The 14,846-nt window shown below is 33.9% G+C and overlaps 1 protein-coding gene across 3 annotated transcripts; it reads left to right on the forward strand.

Annotated features, from left to right (window-relative positions):
• Positions 1-167: 167 nt before the first annotated feature.
• Positions 168-14,383, forward strand: LOC103485260 (protein TONSOKU). 3 transcript variants are annotated; one of them, XR_536834.3, is made up of 21 exons: positions 168-594; positions 1,317-2,114; positions 2,707-2,883; positions 3,546-3,637; positions 4,135-4,233; positions 4,440-4,924; positions 5,015-5,058; positions 5,137-5,382; positions 5,532-5,673; positions 7,082-7,195; positions 8,257-8,357; positions 8,482-8,605; positions 9,420-9,529; positions 10,219-10,330; positions 10,577-10,681; positions 10,777-10,843; positions 10,938-11,058; positions 11,180-11,350; positions 12,181-12,298; positions 12,382-12,989; positions 14,335-14,383. XR_536834.3 is itself a non-coding variant. In XM_008442800.3 (20 exons), exons 1-20 carry the CDS (start codon positions 322-324, stop codon positions 12,912-12,914), a joined length of 4,032 nt encoding a protein of 1,343 aa, XP_008441022.2. In that variant the 5' UTR covers positions 168-321; the 3' UTR covers positions 12,915-13,304. The 3 variants fall into 3 exon arrangements, 1 of the variants encoding a protein (XP_008441022.2); XR_536833.3 differs by lacking the exon at positions 14,335-14,383 and adding an exon at positions 13,359-13,535; XM_008442800.3 differs by lacking the exon at positions 14,335-14,383 and having other exon boundaries at positions 12,382-13,304.
• The last annotated feature ends 463 nt before the right edge of the window (positions 14,384-14,846 follow it).

The following is a 14,846-nucleotide window of genomic DNA, read 5'->3' on the forward strand; positions in this document are numbered from 1 at the left end:
TAGAATCAAACTTCAATCTAGAAATCAATAATACAAATTTTAGGTTTAAAAAACTTAAATAAACTAAAGAGTTTAGGAATTTTGTATAAATATTTTTAATATTTTTGCTATTTTTGAAAATTACTAAAATTTAAAGAATAAAATTGTCAATAAATAAATAAATAAATTGGCGGGAAGGTCATCTCTTTCACTCACAGCTCAAAGAGGGAATCCTCAAAATCCTCTGCAGCTTTCAGCCTTTCACCGGCTGCTGTTTCCATTACAATACTTACCAACAATTACAATCGCCGACCTTCATAGGAACTGCGTGCACTCACCGGAATGACCCGAGACGGCGTACAATTTGACGCCGCGAAACGATCATATCGGAATGCTAAGGCCGAGGGGAACCGGCACGAGGAAGCCAAATGGGCCAATGTAATCGGCAATATCTTGAAGAATAGAGGAGAATACGTAAAAGCCCTTAAGTGGTTTCGGATTGATTACGATGTGTCGGTTAAGTACTTACCTCAGAAGCATATGCTGGCGACGTGCCAGTCCCTGGGCGAGGTCTATCTTAGGCTCGAACAATTTAAAGATGCTCTAATTTATCAGGTGAGGTTTTGGTCTTGGATCCGCGTACGTGCTTACGAATGCATGGAATTGGAAATTAGGTTTGGTCTGAGAAAAATACAATTTTTAAAATGGATTTTTGGTGGAAACATATGAACTCTTATGTTGAAATGATGTCCCCATGGCCATCCTTTTTTTGGTTGCTGTTGATGTACTGGAGTTAAGCCGGGGGAAAAAGCAATATTTTGTAGTTCTCGATGGCAAATTGATAATACGCAAATAAAGTTGTTGGATGTGGATATGATTTACTAGTTTTATTACTTGCAGGCATTTCTTCCCCCGTAGACTTGAAAGGGATAGTTTAGGATCAAACTAACTGAATTGTTAGAAAGAACTTGATATCGACAACACTGTTATAGTTCGTTTTTGTGTTTTGCTCTAGAGTTATTGAAAGTTTCATTTGTAGTATTTTGGTAGCAGTACTGGGCTGAGTCGACTCATGTGCAAGTTAAGTGATTTAGAACTCCGGCTTATGTGCTTTTTTTTTCTTTTTCCAGTGTTCTGTCAGTAGCCTGTCCCCTACTTCTCCTGTACTCTGAATTTCTTCTACTACTTCTTATTTTATGTTCGTATGGAATACAATCCAAATCAGGTGCTTTTGTTAATCTGGATAACATATCATGTTGGGAAGGAGAAATACGTGTTAATGTTTTATTTTCAAATTTTATTTTTTCTTATTTTAGTTTTTTTATATTTAATTGCAGAAGAAACATTTAGAGCTAGCAAAAAATGCTAATGACCTTGTGGAACAGCAAAGGGCTAACACTCAACTGGGTCGTACTTACCATGAGCTGTTTTTGAAATCTGACGATGACCATCTTTCAGTAAGAAATGCCAAAAAGTATTTCAGAGTTGCCATGGAACTGGCAAAGTTTCTGAAAGATCACCCACCAAAAACTGGATGTTCATTCCTCAAGGAATATATTGATGCTCATAATAATTTGGGAATGCTTGAAATGGATCTTGATAATTTGGAAGAGGCCAAAAAGATCTTAACAGAAGGACTAGAGATTTGCGAGGAAGAAGAGGTGGATCAGGATGATGATGGTCGTAGCAGGCTCCATCACAACCTCGGAAGTGTATATATGGAGCTAAGAATGTGGGATCAGGCTAAGAAGCATGTTGAGAAGGATATTATAATCTGTAAGAATATTGGGCATTGCCAAGGAGAGGCTAAAGGATACATTAACCTTGGTGAACTGCATTACAGGGTTCAAAAGTATGATGAAGCAATTCATTGCTATCGAAAGGCTCTTCATCTAGCAAAATCAATGGAAGATGAGGACGCTTTGGCAAGGCAAGTTGATCAGAATATCAGTACTGTTAAAGAAGCTATGCAAGTGATGGTTGAACTAAGAAAAGAAGAGCAAAATCTTAAGAAGCTAATGAGAGAAATGGTCACTGCTAGAGGCACACCACGTGAGCGCAAATGTCTACTACAGCAAAATGCTTCTCTTGATCGCTTAATTGAAAAATCAAGTACGATTTCTGCATGGATGCAGGTGAAAGCAATAAATTTCTAATGTTATATTAACTTGCACTAAAATTTCAATGAGAAAGTAACTTCCTTGCAGCAGCCTAGGTCAGTGTACTTTCAATTGTTTAATAATTTGGTCCTTGAACTTTACTATATATCAATTTAGTTCTTGTACTTTAAATTTTGTAACAATTTGATCTCTATTGTAAAAATTATTGCTAATATTTAATTACATAAATAAATTGATAAACTAATTAGAGACTCAATATTTTTACATCAAATTCTAATGAATTTTTTTATGTTAAGGAAAGTATCAAAGACCAAATTGTTACATATTAAAGTTCAGGAGCTAAATTGTTACAAATTAAAAGTCTAGCACTGCATTGTTACAAACCAAAGTTCAAAGAGTAAAATTGTTACTTTACTGAGAGTTTAGGGACCAAAAGTGATTCTAACCCTTTTTTTAAAAAAAATTCCTCTCTATATGAATTTTTGTTGAATTTAGGACATTTCATGTGGATATGAGTTTTAGTAAGGATTATATGCAGTAGTTGTTGTATAAACATGTTTTCCTTTCTTATCACTGTTATTTCTTAATACTTACTATTGTATTTTAGCACCTTGAATTTGCAAAAAGGAAAAAAAGAGTAGCAAGTGAACTTTGCGACAAGGAAAAGCTGAGTGATTCTTATCTGGCTATTGGGGAATCATATCATAAACTAAGAAAATTCACAAAATCCATCAAATGGTATGTGAAGAGCTGGGAAGTATACAAGTCTATCGGTAATTTAGAGGTAATATTTGTTCCATTTGTTTTATATGTAATATTGAAAGAAGCCTCCTAAACTCTTAGATATTATTTGAAAGAACTTTGAAAACAAACTTATCTAGCGGATGTGTTCTCAAGGTTGGTTTTTCTGAAGGATCAAAAGTTGCATTAAGGGATGCAAATGTTTTTATGAGTTCCTTCGGGAAAAGTTCATGGTCATCTAGCTATTTGAAAATTTAGATTCCATCCTGAAGTTTCTGGAGATTTCTCTAAGCTGTTGTTTGGGTTTAAGAATGGCTTTGCATCCAGATAGTTGAAGTTGGAGTTTTGATTTTTCAACAGTTTCACTTCCTCTCTTTGCTGGTTGTCTAATTTATGGACTCTGCTTTGTTGGTTTTAAAGGGTTCTTATTTCTTTTTTAAGTGCTATTGTTGGTGGTATTGATTGTAATTGCTTTATTTTGTTTCATCGTATTTTGAGCATCAGTCTCTTTTCATTTTATCAATAAAGTGGCTTGTTTTCTTTTAATAAAAAAAGCAAACTTATATATTCTTTACATATATAACAACATATTTAAAATCAAATTATTTTCCTATGCCAGAACTTTGATTCAGTGAGTTGAAATTTTCATACGTGGTGATAATGCAACTCTGATTTGTTTGATGCTCTTGCAATCCATTATATTAGGGACAAGCACTAGCCAAGATTAATATTGGTGATGTTTACGACTGTGATGGTAAGTGGACAGAAGCACTAGATGCATTTGAGGAGAGTTACAGGTACTTGACTGCATTCTTTGGGATTTCCATTTTTTCTCCAAATTGTTGTACGTTGAAGACCATGTGAGGGTTGAACGTACTCTTTCTCAGTAGAGATTTGCACCAGTCGACCATTACATTTCCTAAATTGGGAACTTCATAGGTTTTTTTAGTCTATTTTTTAAAGTTACTTACGAAGAGAGGTCCTAAACTTTTGTAAATATTTTGTGCTTTTTTCCCCTTTCTTTTTTCTATCCTTTCCCAGGTTTTTAATTTAAACATTTTGATAACATGTAAATTACCTCAACGATACTTCTTTGAGGAATTTGAAAATAAGGATGGGTTGCTTGGTTGTCCACTACCATTTAACTAGCACTTGCATCAAAAAGATGGAGAGAGCAAAAGTTTTTTTTCCCCAAATTTAATGATTCATGCACTCTGATAAACATCAATGGCACATTTCACGTCCTTGCAGATGAGGGATAGTCTGATGCTTATTGGTTTTCCCTATATTGTAGGATTGCTGTTGAGGCTAAACTTCCTTCTGTCCAGCTTTCAGCACTGGAGAATATGCATTATAGCCACATGATACGATTTGATAATGCAGAAGAAGCTAGGTAATTACTATATTTGAAGTGAGTACTTAATTAGATTAAATTTATTATAAGACTTATTGATTTATTGATTAGAAAATAATTTTGGACACTTTTGAGCTCGGTATTTTCTTTTACATTCATTATGACTTGTTCAACTTGTTAGTGTTATGGCATCCCATAAAATAAAGGCTGAAAATGACATCTCAATGAAATTTTCTATTTTGTAGGCAGTTACAGTCTCAAATTGACCAATTGAAGGAGAAAACTAAAATTGGTAATGATACAAGGGCAGAGGATTGTTGCTCTGAAACTGATACAGAAGCAAACGATGCTCTATCAGACAGTTCATCTGATGAGTGCTCCTTGTCAGAAACTAGAAAATCTTGTAAAAGCAAATTTAACTCTTCAAAATCTTTAGCTGATTTAGAAGAGCCAAATGACGCAGTTACTTTTACTTCATCTTTCAAGCAGCATGAAAGGTCACCTAGAATCAAATCATTTGACATGGAAAAATGCAATGCTTCTTCTAACCCATCTGAATTTTCACCTATAAGTTTGTCTAAGTCAGCTGGTAATCAACAGACAACCATTGGTCGTAAACGCATTCGTGTGGTTCTTTCTGATGATGATGAAGACGAGGATGAAATGACAGATTTCTCAAAATCAAGGCCTCATTTATGTCGGGGAGAGAATTCTGCAACTTCTGATGACAGTTAGTTTTTACTCCATAACTTGTTTAAGCTGTAGAATTTCACAACCATTGACTGAGTGTTGGCTGTGTTTGCTGTTCCTTGATTTTCAGACAAGAATAAACAATACCCAAGAAATCTCACAGCTGAAGTTAAGGTATATCTTAATTTGGTTCTTGCAGAAATATCGTGTTTGTGTTTCAATAACCTTTGTTGTTTAATATTGGTTTGGTAGGAGGGTTCAACAACAACCAGCAAACATGCAAGCAGGTCTTGTGAAGATATTGAAGAAAGCACTGGTTCACATAAATATAAGAGTCGAATCATGGGGACTCAAAATGATAAAACTTCTGGAACCCCAAATGCTGATGAAATATTTCCTTCAGATTCTGCTGCTAGTGGCTCAAAATTTGAAGTTGACATCTCTGAAAATCTGTTGCATAGATATAAGGCTACCAAGTCGAAGCCTTCGGAGCAGGGTGTGAGTGTTATTTGAAATGCTACCTTGAAATATTTCTTGTGTTGATTTCATGCACTCGTGCCAAAATATTTCAAAATTTAAGTTTATTGGTTACTTTTGACTGTTGTCATAAGCTTCTGACCTAACTCCTAAGAATAATCTAATTGCAGGAATGTGTTACATTCAAAATTGATAATGAGCTGATACACGTAGATGTTGCCTTATTTAGCAATATGCTAAGCATTGAATCTGCAAAGGAAGAACTAGCATGCATGTACTATCTACAGCTTCCCCTTGAAAAGAGATCAGAGGGTAATTACTAGATACTTTTAAGTTTTCTGCTCAAATACCTTAAATAATTATGGGTACATAAGATGGATGACCTAGCTAAACAAATCAAATAATTAAAAGCATGGGGCTAGATATTAATCTATGACGTCACATCTTAAAAAACGTTTGAATGCTTTGTAAATTGAAATTTCTCCATTTGAGGCTACTTTTGTTTCAAATCTTCTACTGCTAGTTTTTCCCAGATTACCTCTTGGGTAGGGCTTTGCTTTGGCATTGTTTTCTTAGAAAGCGCCTCTCCTTCCAAGCTACGGAATGTTGGAGGGAGCAGCTAGTGAGTGTGGTCTATTAAGTACTGCAAGGATGCTTTAGATGAAATTGAGGATGTTTTTGATATTTGATGAAGGTTTTTCTCTAGAATGTTGAAGAATTTTGGATATATGGATAAAATGAGCACAGTTAGTGATTTGTTCTTTCCAATTAATTCAGACATTTTTATACTTCACAAAAGTAAATGTCAAAATGTTCTTATGAATTTGGTTAAAAGATTTTAAATGGGATGTTGTATTAATTGAGGAGAGTTAGAAGCTGAGCCCTGGTTCCTCTTGTGGTGCTATCAGTTATGAGTCTACCTCTGAATTTACCTTAAGTTTGGGAATAGCGTACCAAAAATTTCTAGCACTAGAGTTATCGGCCAATCTTTTAGATGTCATTCTTGTTGTAGATGGATTAAGCACTTGGTCCACCTATTGAAGGAAATCAAAGATCCTATATTTTGGAACTTCCGGGAGGAAAAAGGTGATAAAAAGAATTCCTTAAGTAGAATGAAGTCTTTCTAAGGGGATAGATTGACTTTTGCTGGGCTTATTTTTTATTTTCCTTGTATATTCTTTTATTTAAGTAGATAATACCTTCTATTATTTGCTCTCGTCAAATTTTCCTCCATTTCTTTCAAAAAAGTCAGAAGGAGTCGAGAAAACAAAAGGCTGGTAAGTACACAATTACAAGAAAAGGCTGCATGTGTCCCTTTGAGCCTAACCAAACCTAAACCTTCCCCGTGAATCCTCAGCATCTATACAATCTCCTTATTTCCTCAAGCCAAATATTTTGCAAGCTTAAAGAAAGTTCGTACACTTGGGCTTTCCTCTATCTCCAAAGTGTGGATGGTATAAAACCACGTCCACCACCTGATGTACTGGTTGGAGGTTGGAAGTTGATTAGAGAAACATCTCATGGATGTTGATTTGAGCTTTTAGTTGAGTAACGTGTCAATGTGAAGAAATATCAATGAAAATCAAAGTAGTATATTCCATCTATTGGTAGCATAATCAGTTTTGGTGCCTAGAATCTCAAATTTAAACCTATGATGTTCAGGCATGTTTGATAAGTTGGGCTAAACAATTCCTAATAATTTTCTTTTACACCTTGTTAGGTCTGTTACCTGTGATTCAACATATAAGTCATGATGGGAGAACGCTGGAGACCCTTGAATTTTCAAAAACCTTTGACCATGGGAGAAAGCTTTTGTTTGAAGCTGTCATCAATGGTATGTTTTATTATAATTTTTTTTTCATGATTTCATGTTTTGGGTATATGATAATAGGTGGAAAATACTTTTCATCTCTAACTTTCATGGAAGGTAAGATTAAATGAAATACCCTACCATGAAAAGTGTTTTTAAGATTTAATGAAATTCTTTACATATTAGATAGATAAATTGATTAGAGAACAAATGTGCTTATTAACTACAAAAATTAAGTCTTACATAATCAATTTTTTTGAAATGGAAACGAGCCTTTTTAAATTTTTTTTTTTTTTTTTAAAAAAAGGAGACAAGCTTCTATATTATTAATGAACTCAAAGTACAAGAGAGTTATACATTAAGAATAAAAGAGAAGCCTGGAAATGGGGGGAGAGAGAGAGCCTCTTTACTAATACTAATAAATAACTTACATAATCAAAATTGACACTGAACTTTAATGGGACTTCTTGTAGTAGAGATTAAATAATCTTAAATCATCATTTGACCCAAAAGCTTAAGTCGATGGGTGAAGGAAAATTTAATATCATATCATCTAACACTCCCCCTCACTTATGGGCTAGAAATATAAAGATGACCCAACAACCCAACAAGTGGAAATCAATATTAATGAGAGATAAAATAACATTGCAGGGTTTGAACTCATGATCTCTTGACCACTTGCTCTGATACCATCTTAAATCACCAATTAACCAAAAAGCTTAAGCTGATGGATGAAGGTAGATTTGATATTATATCATCTAATAGATAGTTATGAATTATACAGTATATAGACAACTAAATTGCTACAAACTATAGTTTATGAATTAAATTTTTACTTTAAAAAGAGTATAGAGATCGAAAGTTTCTTTTAAGCATGTTAATATTATGGTGTATGAGTGCTGTCACTAGATCACTGTACTTATAAAGTGCCACCAGACGTTTAATTCTGAATGTCAGTTGTCAAGTAAATAATAATATCAATAACTAATAACTATATACACCTTGACAGGATGTGTTGTTGTTCCCAAGGGTTATTTGCTGATAGAGCCAAACTAATAAAAAAATATCGTTTTATACCTTGTCAGGATGGGTTTCAAAACCCTTGATAAAACTCTATATTGACTACTGCAAGGAGTTATCTGAGACACCTAACATGAAGCTGGTGAAGAAACTGTACAATCTGGAGGTATGTCAATGGCGTTATTTGATCTAATTCTACCTTCATTCTGAATGGGACAAACTCTTGCTGCAATGTCTGTCTTCAAGATGGATTATAATGGTTTGATTGGCATTTACTTTTTGTATTCTAGGCTTCAGATGACGAGATTGCAGTCTCTGATTGTGATCTGCAAGATTTATCTATAAGTCCATTGTTGAATGCGCTGCACACCCAGAAAACTTTTGCCATTTTAGACCTTTCTCACAATTTCTTAGGTAAGTTTCACCTTCTTATGGTTGAAAGTGGCACTCCCTAATCGAGATCATAAAAAAGAATTTAAAATTATTTTCAATATTTGTTGAAAGATCATATATAAGCTTTGTTCCAACTTATTAAGCGCCTGCAAACATTTATTTACCTTTTATTTAATTGAGAACATGGCTTGGTAATTTTAGTTATCAGGGGGTTAGTGTCGCTGGCTGTTTTAACAATGGGATGAAAATACCTCTGCTTTCATTCATTTGGAGGTTAATAGAAAACACAAAATATTATTTCCTAATTGCTTGGTCTTCACCATACTTAAAAGAAGTTGAGTCTTTCTTCAATCTTTTTTAAGTTCCAAGATATGAGGAGGAGTCCATACGGTTCATATTATTACTACTTTGACACTCAAGAAACTGCTCCATTCGAACATTGAAATATCTGAGAAGAAAGTATTACAGATGAAGACTTGACAAATGAAACCTGAACTGAACAGGACCAAAACTATGTTATTAGTTATTAAACCATCAATTCACCCAAAAGCTTAAGCTGGTGGTTGAAGACAAATTTAATTATATATCACTAATACTCTCCCTTCACTTGTGGGCTTGAAATATTTAAAAGGCCCGATAAGTGAAAATCAATTTTAATTGGGAAGGAAACGATACAGTAGGGGCTTGAACACATGACCTTGCTGGACCACTTGCTCTTGCACTATATTAAACCACCAATTTACCCAAAAGCTTAAACTGGTGGTTGTTATATATCACTAACATTAGTATTAGGTGCAGTAGTAATGTTTGCTTTCTCTTAACTCGTATGCTGTAGGAAATGGAACGATGGAGAAAATTCAGCAGGTTTTCAAGCAGTCCAGCCAGACACATGACTTGACGTTAGATTTACACTGCAATCGATTTGGTCCAACTGCTTTATACCAGGTTTTAAATATCCTTCTAAACATTTAAATTCAAGTTTTCCTCAACTCTTCATGCAAGGCGTTCGCATCTTGGAGGATTACTGGAACTCTTTTATGAAGAAAGATTTTTGTTTCTAGGAACACCTGAACTGGATTATAGACTTCTTTTGTATTGTTTGCAAAAACAGATTTGGTAACTAAGTGGATATTTGGGATTGGATAAATGCAGTGCAGCAAGACTATTCCCGCTAGACTGAGAGTTATTGTACTGCAACATGCAAGGAGTGATGTTTTCACAAATAAACTAATAGAGGCTTCAGGCCTTTGTATTATATTTGATTTGAAACAATTTTGAATGTGAAGAAGATTTCCTTTGAGTTCTTTGTTAGAGCTTAGGCTTCATTAGGTACTTTTGCTATTATTTGGAGTCCTACAGTTCAAAATAAATAAAAGAGATTTTGTGTTTGTATAAGGGCCTTGAAAGGACGTTTAGAGTGTGTTTCATTTCATCTCTCATTTTCAGTTTTTGTTTTTAGCATTTCTTGGGTGTCTCTTTAGTGTTGATTCTCACTTTCTTTTTGCACCTTCCACGTTTGCCTTGTGTTCTTGTGTACCTTTGTATTATGTTTTTCTCATTCTTCTTAATTAAAGTGGTCTATTATTTTTAAAATTATGAAGTTTCTTTTTTACTAATGCCCACTAAATATTCAGATTTGTGAATGCCCTATTCTGTTCGCTCGATTGGAAGTGCTTAACATATCTGGAAATCGCCTTACTGATGCTTGTGGGTCATACCTGTCAACTATCTTAAAAAATTGCAAAGGTACATGTATTGCAGATTTAGAAAGTGATTTTATTTAGTAGTTCATGCCATTTGAGCCCTATATGAAATTTGGGTGGTGTGTCTCAACAAATTTCTTTATTCTATTTTTCTTGAAGTATTTCAAAGTCATTGATGCATCTTGATCTCAACTATATTAATCTGAATTCTAATAATAGGAGTTGAGGTTCAATATCCTTTCACTTCAATTTATTTTTCAGATATAACGTGATTATTTTATTTTTTCAGGTCTTTGGTGCTTGAATATTGAACGATGTTCCATCACATCTAGAACAATTCAAAAGGTTGCTGATGCACTGGAAGTTGGAGCATCACTGGAAAAGCTCTATATAGGTCGCTTTTTTTGCATGAATTAACAGAGCAATGGCAGTTCTGTTGTTTTCCTCTTTGTGTTTAGTGACTAAAGTTTTTCAATCATTCATTAACAGGATACAACAACTCAATCTCAGGAAATGCCCTCAGTAGTTTATTTGTTAAGCTCACAGTACTGAATAGGTTGAATGAACAGAATTATATTTCTGATTTTCTTTGCAGAGTTTTAGAGTTTAATACTCCTGGAGTAAGTTTAAACAAACGAATCTTTTTGTAGGTTCAATAGTCTTGGTCTATCTGGTTTGAAGTTGAGCAAGCCTGTTATGGAAGGCCTTCTCCAACTTGTTAAATCCTTGGGTTTGTCTGGATTAATGCTTGGGGGCACTGGCATTGGAGATGTGGGTGAATTCTCTGACGCATCCCTTTATTATTATTTTTCCTCTTTTTGTTATTTACCTTTCTGTGCGGTAGCAAGCGTTATTCTTCCAGTTGGTGATGAGACATTACAAAACTTCGCAGGATGCTGCATTAGAGATAACTGAATCATTTAGTGGAAGCGAAGAGCTTGTGAAACTTGACTTAGCTTATTGTGGACTGACATCCAAGTATCTTGTCAAATTTGTTAGTTGCATTTCTATTATACAGCGCATGCATGAGCTGAACCTTTCTGGGAATGCCATCATGAAAGAGGTTTGTCAAAATTATCTAATTCTCTACTCATCTAAGAGCCCATGGTCATTTAGTGATTTTATATTAGTTATCCTTAAGAAACTTGTATGCCATTTTTTTCTTTAACTAGGCCATTCTAACTTCTTATCAAGTTATTTTGTTGGATTATCCACCAAGTACTCTTTCACCTATAATTAACGAGGAGGGCACAAACCCCCCTGCTCTTTTGGTAATAAACAAAAAAACAGAAAACAAAAAGCAAAACAAAAAAAGCAAACGAACTAGGAGCGCTAATAAGGAAGTTTGAATAGTTAGTTAGGGAAGCTTGCTGATCCGAGTCTCTCTTTCTTTGCTCATTGTATAACTCTCTTGTATTATAAATTTTTGTCTCTGTTTTTAAACATTAATAATATTGGGACTTGTTTCCTCTTCAAAAAAGAAAGAAAAGTTAAGTTAGGGAAATGTACTTGATACATAGGAAAGTGTGGTGTGGTTAGCAGTTAAGAAGTTGCTTTTAGGAGATGAGGCCCCCCATGAAATAGGTTATAAACTCTCAGACTTATGAGCAAGACTGCATTGAGATTACACAGTCCATCCAATAGTTAATTTGGGCTGTGTTCTTAATTAGATACGTATCAGACAATTTAGACCGGCTGAGAGGGAACACTATCTTCTGAACACTGAAGCAAATATGATTAATACGTCAATTGTCGAACTTAGATTTGATTATATTCTTTCATGGAACCTGTGCGTCGTTTTTGTTCAGTTGCATTCCTTTTATTAAAGTTTTAATTTTTATCCTGACTGGTGCATTTGCTATTCAAAGTTCTGATTATTCGCCCTGACAACAGGGTTGTCATGCAGTATCGTCACTAATTGCTAACCCTCAATGCGGCATCAAAGTCTTGCTTCTCAACAATTGTCAACTTGGCCAAGCTGGAGTTGCTCAAATAATTCAAGCTATAGCAGGTTGTAACATTAAAGCTAAATTTGTATACGAGGCCCAAAATGGCCAACTTTTTTTCATTAATATTGAGTTTTCTATCAATCAGGTAACCACTATCTTGAAGAACTCAATCTTGCTGATAACATTGATCTTGATAAACATCCCCTGCAATGTAACATAATAGAGAAAGAAAATAAAGAACTTATTCAACCGTGTCATGATATATCTGAGCCTCATGGCCTAACATATTCAAGCCAGGAGTTAGACCCCGCTCAACAGAATTTAGATGAGATAAACACTGAATACAATCAGCTTGAAGTTGCTGATAGTGAAGAACCAATTAGAGAAGCTCCAGCATCCGGGATCGATGATAGTTGTGCAAGTTCATGTGAAAGAAAATCCACATCTCTTGATTGCCAGTTTATTTTATCACTTTCAACTGCAATTGGGATGGCAAAGACATTGCGATTACTGGATCTTAGCAATAATGGTTTTTCTTCCCAAGAGATTGAAACAATATTTGGTGCATGGTCAACTTCAAGAACTGATTTTGCCCAAAGACATATTAAGGACAACATAGTACATCTTTACGTCAAGGGTACGAAGTGTTGTGTGAGACCCTGCTGCAAGAAGGATTAATGTAATGCTGCTGAAATCTGTTACATCAAAATCCTTCGATGAATACTATACGGTGAGATTGCAAGGATTGAAGAGGTCAGTACTCGGTGCTTCACATTTCTCCTTCATCGTACAAAATTATTTGCTTGATCTAACTGTTTAGCATTGTGTATCATAGGTAAAATCTGTATATAACGACTAACAATAAGTTTGATTTACAATTCCTACATTCTAATTTCTTACTGTTGGATTTTGTCACCCAAACAGTATTAATAGTTAAGGCATCTATACTTCTTCACGTTCAAGCTTGTACCTATATATTTAAGATGTAAAACTCTTTAGGAAAACAAAGCTTTTGTCCATTTCCTTACGCTTGAAGCATACCAAGTTGATGTTTTAATTTACCAACTAGATACCTATCTTGCACTTTACAACATGTGATGTAACTATACATCTTTTCTTTAGGGACCCTAAAATTACATTGATGAACACAAGTCACGGGTGGACCGATTCAAGGGATGTGGAGGAAAGTGTTCTTTTAACATTAGAATAAAACTTTTGATTTTTTTTTTTTTTTTTTTTTTTTGAGTAAGGAAATGTATGATTCAACATTCAACTTCTTGAAATGAAGGTCCTCTAGTCTCTTGTATTAAAATATAGGAAGCAATCGTAAGAAAACAAAAAATAAACATTAGATAGATTAGGTATTTTATTGAAAAAAAATCATAACTTAATGAGTTAAAATATTAATTATATCTTAAACCAATAAATTAGGATTAAATCATAAGGAAAAAAAGGAAAAAAAAAAAGAAGAGGGTATAATCGTAAACCCCCAATGATAGAATATGTAGAAATAGGAACTGATTTTGCTGTCATGACACAAATTTAAGGAACATGTCCAATTAATCTCATAATGGATATATAGTATAAGGAATCCTAAATTAATTTAATTAGGAATTATAAAGTGTGGATTTAAGGTGCAATAGTTTTGTAATCCATTGAAATAAAAATTTTGTTGTGAAGGTATAATAAATTAATAATGGGAAAGGGGAGAGTTGTTGGCATGCTTCTCAACAAAATTCAGTGGGGATTCCTTTTGTTCATTTTAATTAAATTGATTGTCCCTTCTTTAGGAACCTCTTGCCCTAAACTTTTGCTTTGCTTTACCCAATTTTATAATTCTCTTTATATCTTTTAGTTTCGTGTGGTAAATGATTCTTTCCTCCACATTCCTTAGCACGTGTAATGAATATCACTTGATTTTTTATTTCTTTTTTCTTTTTTCTTTTTCCTCTTATAAATTATTGAAAAAAAAGTTAAGTACATGTACATTGGATCACCTACTTGAATTGAATATTTTCTTCTATATTCTCTTTGATTAAGCTATATTTTTATATGTTATGTTTGTTTCCATTCTGATCAAACTTTCATCCTTACAAAGACTAGAATGTTTCCAAAAGAGAGAAGACGACAAGCCTAGAGAGCAATGAAAATTGGAGATGGAGAGTATTTGATAATGCCATGAAAAATGGTGAAGGTTAGTTTTGGTCCATTATTTTGTAGGCAATGAGATTAAATAATAATAATAACAATAATAAGTTACCCTAAAAGATGATACTAATTTGGTTGATTTTGTTTGATATGTTTAGCTACTAACTTGACAAGGAAGGAAGATGATATTATTCATCATGATGTGTGATATAATCGTGTACGACTTAATTTTAGTTAGCAACACATGTATATTGTAGAATAATAAGTATGGTAGATTTCCATACGAATCACACGAGATGATGATAATACGTAGAATGATTGATTATAAAAGAACAAAGTTAAAAATGATTGAATATAAAAGAACAAACTCTGTGAAGGTAAGAATGGAGAGAAATGATCAATTGACATTGATGAGTTTTTTTCTTTTATTAGCGATCACCCGAAAAGGGGGTTTGAGAACTT

The sequence above is a fragment of the Cucumis melo genome, chromosome 8 (genome assembly GCF_025177605.1).
Source record: "Cucumis melo cultivar AY chromosome 8, USDA_Cmelo_AY_1.0, whole genome shotgun sequence".
NCBI classification, from domain to species: Eukaryota; Viridiplantae; Streptophyta; class Magnoliopsida; order Cucurbitales; family Cucurbitaceae; genus Cucumis; species Cucumis melo.